Source organism: Perca flavescens, chromosome 6, assembly GCF_004354835.1.
Source record: "Perca flavescens isolate YP-PL-M2 chromosome 6, PFLA_1.0, whole genome shotgun sequence".
Classification (NCBI taxonomy): Eukaryota; Metazoa; Chordata; class Actinopteri; order Perciformes; family Percidae; genus Perca; species Perca flavescens.
The window spans coordinates 24833920-24841516 of record NC_041336.1 but is presented as its reverse complement, the minus strand read 5'-3'; the positions used below and the strand labels follow the sequence as shown (position 1 = coordinate 24841516).

The window sequence follows — 7597 nt, the reverse complement described above, 5'->3', positions numbered from 1 at the left end:
GTAGCCTGCTATAAAACTCTTTTTAAATCAGTCCTGCCTATTGCAGTATAACTGGGAATGGAAGTGTGCTTTTTCATAACTCAGTGATGAGCTTTCCAAAAGATTAGTTGATCATCTGTGGGCTATTTACACTCAGCATAGAAGACACTGTTGTGTTGTGTACAAAATGTTTTTAAGAAGGATGTGCAGACATAGGCAATCCTTTGATGTGAAACTTTGAAAAACAAAGCATGTTCTTCTAGATGGAGATGTTTGCAAAAAAAGGGTTTTACTTATTAATATCTAAACAAATAAACTATAGAAAAAGATCAAATTTTTATTTCACACTGCCATCCCCACAATCATTGTTACCTTCCTCTGAAGAAGAAGGTAGTTATTGGTTGGGATGCATATGTTATCACACAATTGGAGTGGATTTCCCAAAAGCGTGTTCTAGTCATTTATCAGCCTGTGCTTGTTGGTTATTCCATGTTAACCACTTTTGGGAACCAATCCATATAGTAAGGTTTAAAAAAGCAGGTGTAGTGATAAGCTGAGTAGATAGCTTTGATGTTTTTTTTGTGTTCTTGCTTTGAATACTAACTCTCCTTTTATATTTTTTGGAAAGCATTGCAAAAAGATCAATGCCATGCTTATCAATGCACACAGTTGGTAATGATAATTAGGAGTTTATATGAGCCATTTCTGGAATCCAATATTGGACATACAACCTTTTTTTGAGGGGGCCAACTGCTGAATGTCAAAGAGATGAAAAGAATCAAGAAAAGAGTTGTGGAGTTTCAGTTCCAGCTGATATTTATTTCCTTCCTTGAAAAAGTTCTGTACACAAGTTTATATCAACAATCTGACAGGCAGTGAATGGACACAATTTAGCTGGCATGAGTTTCCCCTCCCTTTCTCAGAGTCTCAAAAAAAGGGTGGTTCCTTTGTTTATGGCATGATTAGAGACAATAAATGATAATTCTACACAGCATATTGCACAGGATGGATGAAAAATAAAGTAAATATATTTAAAAATGCTTTCATATATATATAAAAAAAAAAAGAGTCCTGAACTGACCACCTTAAATGTAAGTAAGGATGTGTAAAAGATAGCAGTTCTAGACAGTGCCTGTCCTCGATAGCAACAACGTACATAAACACACAATCTTTTTGCTTTATGATACAGTCAAATATACAAAGATCGAGTTCACGTTTCATCGTTTTTCCTCATTTTTCCTCATTTTTTCATTTTTTTCTGAAAAACACAACAGCTAATAACCTGAATCTGAAATACAAATGCTATTCACCATGCCATAAAGATACTAAAACAATTATTAGCTAATAGTTAGCTGACAAGTAGAAAAGATTATATATTCAAATACAATGAGAAACGCAGAACAAGTAGGTGTTGCGGAACTCAAGTCAGAAATTTGAATATGCTTGGTGTTATCATCCTTGTTGTTTGCTTGCTGTATTGATAGCCTGTTCAATCCAGAGGTTGACTGGCAAATGTGACATCAATTAATGAAAACATCAAGAAATAAGTCAAATTTAAAGCTACAATCTCCTCATTTGTTGTCATAGGCAAGATATCTGACGGGAAATGCAAAAACAAGTGGCTGCTTAAGATAGTGATGCTGTTAACCCACACGGTCCACAGGAATAGCCTCTAGAAATAATGCATTCCTGTGTCTTTAAGGAGCCTGCAGACTGGCACTGTAAACGTAGAAGGTAGGCAGATACAAAGGCTGGTGCTGCTTTCAAGTGCTGTCGGAAAAATCGTAATTGCATCCTTATAACTTCGTGGTTAAGTATCTCATGTCTGTACTGACAATATGGGTTGTTCAGGGATTGGACATCAAAGACGTCCTGTCAGTATGTGCTGGTAAAAGTCAAAGAAAGTTTTCCAGATTTGTGAATAAAACACTAGGCTAATTTCACACTGAATTCTTATTCCCTTTGTCACTTAAGTAAAAAATACCTTGGTGCCTTTAATTTCTAAAATTAAAAACAATAGGCACCATAGTGAGTGAAGGTCTATTTTGCTGGCTGTTCTTACAAAAGCATTTGAACAAGCGATACAAGTCATAAGTACGAGTTTACCATGAGCACTTGAAGGCAGCATGAAAACCAGCCTGCCGGGGTATTAAAAATTAGGAAATCCAATACAGCTGTATTCGTAGGCTACACACACCGATTGTTGACTCCCCCATTTTCTATATAGATTTGTACAAAAATACACTGAGAAAATAATCAAACTGTTTCCTCTCTTTTAAGTGTCCAAAAAGTGTGTACATTTAAATATAAAATGAAATCAAAAGTTGTGTGTTTTTAAAACTCTAGCCCTTCGCCTGAGAAGGAAATGTGACAGACACATACTGACAAACAACCATGTAAGAAAAGAAAAAAAAAACAGGACTAGATCATGTACAAAGAAATAAAAAATGATCAAGTCAAAATGCTTGGCCCAGTATATAAATACAACATCCCATATAAAATGGCATCTGAATAAATGTACAAAACAAAGCTCAGAGGATGAAAAAAAATCGGTGAGGATTTCTCCATAGCTATCATCTGAAATTAAAGAATTTTGGTCCTGAATCGTAGAGAACACGTGTATAAAGTTCAGCACAGATTTGAAGTTGCGTTTTAATCCTGAAGTTTGAAAAATTACAACAGCTGGTGATTATTTCAATGTCCTTTTTTTTTTCAAAAAGAGAAGAACCGAAAGCGAGCGCCACCAATCTATTTAAATAACCCTAATACTAGTTTTGAAATTGCTCGACAGCCTCACAGAAAATCTCAGCACAAGATAGTGACAAAGTAGGCTATCATGCTTAACATGTTTTCTGCTTTTGAGAAAATATTCGACTTATAAAAAACATCAACCCACCTCGGTTTCATTAGAAATCCCTCTCGGTGACACACCACAATAATAAAAAAAAAAAAAGTCGCACGACAGTCCTATTTCTGTACCTGTTTAGTGGTGAAGTTCACTTGGCGATTGGTAAAAAGTTGTGAAATGTCCCTTTTTTTTTTAAAATCAGCAACAATATTGATTAAGTGAACGGCGGACCGCATAACGTGCAAATCAATCACAGTTAAGTTGTTCAGTTCAAAAACAGTGAGCGTTTCACTCTCAGGAAACACAGTCAGTCTTTCATTTTTCTCTCCTTCTCGTGTTTGCACTCCAGTTTTGTGGTGGAACCAAGTCCCCCAGTCCACGCATCCAAAGAAAAAGTAGGAAGAGCACGTTATTCGCTTTAAAGTTTAGCTCTCCAACGATTTGCAGCTCTTGCCTTTATGGACGAGACGGGGGCTAGTTTCAGTGGGGTTTTACTTGCCTGGTGTTTCTTACCTAGAACACTTGAACTATTACGCCCACTGTACCAGGAACTCCGGTTTCTGCGTGTGGTCAGATTTTTAGCTCGCAGGACATTTACCTGTCGTTTTGTTTTGCATTTTGCTCACTCAGTACGTGAACACCAGGTTAGAGATGGTGGACTCCAGCCAGTCCCCGGAGATCATTTCGCTTACTTCGGGCGTGCAGTAGTCTGGAAACTCGAAGTGGGAGCCCCCGGAGCCGGACTCAAAGTTCAAATCCAGGTCCCTGTCCAGCACCGAGGAGCCTAAGCTCCCCAGCGACATGCTATCAAAGCTGGGGCTCGGGTTAATGTCGAGCAAGTCGTCCTCAAACTCTTCATCCTCCGAGGAAGAGGATGAGGACGAGTGCGACGAGGCGGAGGAGTGAGAGCCGGAGGGAGTCGGTGAGGAAGCCCGCCGACTGCTGTATGTGTGACCGCCCAGATTGCTGCTGCTGCTGCTGCTGGCGGGGGAGTCAGCTCCCTCCTCCCTGCCGCTGGCCGCGTCCTCATACAGGCTGAGCGGGTCGCTGGAGTCCGCCGAGCTACTGAGCGTCGGGCTGGCCGGGACCACGACGGAGGACGCGGGGCTGACGCTCAAGTTGGCCCCGCTGCTCCCGAAGACGTACACCCGCTTGGGCTTCTTGCCATCCGGTATCTGCTTGGCTGCTGAGGAGACAGATTTCGACTTGTAGAGAGAGTTGTGATGGTGCTCTGATGTGTGCTCAGAGGCAAACGGTGATGCATTGGTGCTACTACTGCTGCTGCTGCTGCTGCTGCCGAAAAGTGATTTGTGGGGTCTGCTGCTGCTGCTGCTGCTGGGTGATTTGGATCCATTCTTCCTCGAAGATGAGGATGTCTTAGTGCTGGTGTTGTTAGAGCTACTGTTGAGTTTCTCTCCCTTGTCTCCGTTACTGCCAGGCTTGGAGGCGCTTGATTTGACCTTCTTCCTCGGCCGGTACTTGTAGTCGGGATAGTCCGCCATGTGCTTGAGCCTGAGCCGCTCCGCCTCTCTGATGAAGGGGATCTTGTCGCTGTCTCTGAGAAGCTTCCACCGCTTCCCCAGCCTCTTGGAGATCTCAGCGTTGTGCATGTCCGGAGACTGCTCCATGATCTTCCTCCTCTCTATCTGTGACCACACCATAAACGCATTCATGGGTCTCTTGATGTGACCGCTGGGAGTTTTACACCATGCCGGGTTTTCTCCCAGCTTGTCCCCGGCGGTCGAAGACGCCGTGGAGCCCGGGGAGAGAGGCGAAGCGGCCGGGTCCAGATCCATGCACGCTCCGGAGTCGGAGCTCGAATCTCCGGCAAAAAAGGACAGCGCCTCGGCGGTGCTCTCGGTGTGGCTCATTTTCTGCACCATGTTGCCCAGTTATACACAGAGCGGTGTACTTGCTCTTTCTATCTCCCTCTCTCCTTGGTCCTCCGATTCACTTTAAAGCAAACTCAGTTCTTTTCTCCCCCTCTTTACAGTTTGAGCGGAGTAAAAAAAAAAAGCGCAAGAAATAATTCACTCCTGAGATGTGCAGGAAACTCGGTAACAGTTCAGTCCAGTGTAGCCTTAAAAGGCTAATGTGTAAAAAAAAAAAAGTTTAATTTCCAGGTTTTGTGTTAAAACAACACGGACAGTATAGCCCACTCTCCACTGAGTACTCTGTTATCTGTCTCTCTCTCTCAGCCTCTTCTTTCTGTTATAAAATCAATTCAGCCGTGTGGTTGCTGAACATAGTCTATGCAGCTGCAGAGCGCAGACTGGGTGCCACACTGTGCACTCGGGCACTTAAAATAGGCTCCCAAGTACAGAGTGTAAGGTAAGTGCTTTTCTCTGCATCTGCTCTGTCCCCTCTCCTAGAAACAAAAGCCATGCATGCTGGGGAGGAAAAAAAGGAACCTAGAGTTACACTGTGCGCCTTCCATCTGCAGACCTGCAGTCGAGTTTCAAGCAGCCCTCCAGTCTCGGCCCCCCTTGCTTGTATTTATCCCTTCCCGGAGATACAACGGCGATAAAAATCCACCAATGGGACGCTGTCGCTACCCTGCTTCTGTGCCAAACTCACGCCCCCTTCGGCGCTGATTGGCTGAAAATGGAATCTAATAATAATCAGCGCGTGCAATGAGGAGCCTCGTGTCTGACCTCATTCCAGAATACAACAAGAAACTTCAATTTTTTAAAGAGACACTGGCTTATGTTATGGAACCCCTTTTTTACTCTCTTACCACCAGCCCATGTGCATATCATTAACATATAGCTATATGGGAAGCTAAGTGTACTTTACCATATGGAAACTTTAACACTGAGCACAGTTTGTGCCACTGTGTTGCCTGGGGGATACTGAATAAAAGAAATGTACCCTGTAATATGTATCTAATTGTCTGTGTTGGTGTTATGAATGGTGCACACCTATAACACCGAAATACGGAATCTGGCGCCAGAACACTTCAAAGCTGTTATGGAGAGTAAAACCTTAAAGGTCCACCTTTTAAGACACACTACTATGTGTATCCGATGTACTGTACATTTTAAAAAGTGATCACTCATAGGAAAGAGGTTACTTTTACAAATTAATAAAATTGATAATTGTTTTAATTGGTGGTTGTTTGCCCACAGGTGGTCGCTGACCGAGGTCTTGCATCACTGACACGTTGTTAAACAAGACCAGTTCAACAGTTGAGCCTCTCTTAGTGAGCGCTCCACAAACAGGGAAATGTGTATTGGACACATCATGATCGTTAAGCTGGTGTGTGAAAAGACTCCCAGCCAAACTGTCTATGCTCTGCGCTTTCACCTCTCTCTCTCTCTCTCTCTCTCTCTCTCTCTCTCTCTCTCTCTCTCTCTCTCTCTACGAGGCGGGTCCTGGGCGGTCCTTTGTCACATAAACACACATCGAACCAACCATCTCTAGCTCACCAGACAGAGGAAAGGGGGGGGCGAAGAAGCGAGCATACATACATCCGCACACCTCTAACTGACATCGAGTGCAGTTTTCCGTGTAGTGACACAAACAACAACGGGTGACAGTAAATGCACGCCACTGCGCTTTTGCGCACACTTCATCCCTTTTACGCACGACGGAAATTATATCCAATTTACTACCAAACAAGATAGCACCTTTTTTATAAACTAAATGATGGCCAGTATTAACAACATGACACATTGTTTCTTTTGTTTAGGGCACATAGAAAAGCACAACACTGTTAGACTGTCAACGTTACATTATCCAAGTTATCATAATCATGTTCAATACAAATTATATTTTTTTTCTACTTTTTGCTTATTTTATAACATACCTTCATATATCAGACACCAGTCGCTGCCTATCTTTGTTTCATCGGGCCTAATGCAGTTTCCCCAACAAAATAATGAGTTTATTTTAACTTTTAAATCAGTAACGAGTTCAAAAAAGGAAAGGAGGAATGAGGAGGAAACAAGCAGAGGCTACAGTGCAGTGTTGGATGGTCGCTAGATGGCGTCGCATAGCCGGAGAGGACTCAGCTCGGCTGTGTTGCAGAGAATTTAGGGAGGGTAACAGAGATCAGACCGAGCATCCAGAACAGTTACCAGGGGTGAATTACATAATGTCTCTGTGCGATAGAGAGGCATCCAAGCGATGCTGTTGTGCAGTGTGTCTCTGTATGTGTGCGTGGGTGTTTGAGAAAACTATGAATGCCATGACTGTGGTAAGGGGGACCAGGCAGTTAAAGCACTTTGAAGTTGGTTAAAAAAAAATAAAGAATCTGCTCCGTTAAAATCAGTCACCACTGTAATTAATTCACCTTCCAAGAGAGCACATTTCTGCACATGAAAATGTCATCAAAATGTGAAATGAATTGGAAATGGAAATGAAAGTAGGTCTGTGTGTGTATGTGACTGAGAGAAAGAGAGTGAGTGATTGAGATAGATGGTCAGATGTTGTGAGTCTAAATGAAAGGAGAGTCAGAGGTGACTAGGATCACCACTGGGAAATTATATGAAAGTATAGTTACCAATGTTACTGGATGCATTTCACTGGATACAATTATAGTCAATATGGCCTCATATCTGCAGTGCATCCAAGTAAAGCAATGGGTAATTGGGCTCCAATTTGTGTGTTCATGGAGCAGAACTGCAATGGAAATAAGAATGTTAACTCATACACTCACACCAATGCCATTTTAATAAGGAACTTCAGTAGAACATTATAGCCTGTATAAGTCTATGCTCTGGAAGTGGCCCTACCTTGTTTGAACAGGATTTAGCATTCAGGAAAGCA

At 42.5% G+C, this 7597-nt stretch overlaps 1 protein-coding gene across 1 annotated transcript; it reads right to left on the bottom strand.

The window, feature by feature from the left end:
• Window positions 1–772: 772 nt before the first annotated feature.
• Window positions 773–5301, bottom strand: sox4b (SRY-box transcription factor 4b). Its single transcript, XM_028581231.1, has one exon. The coding sequence runs from the start codon at window positions 4708–4710 to the stop codon at window positions 3454–3456; it is 1257 nt and encodes a 418-aa protein (XP_028437032.1). The 5' UTR covers window positions 4711–5301; the 3' UTR covers window positions 773–3453.
• Between the last annotated feature and the right edge of the window lie 2296 nt (window positions 5302–7597).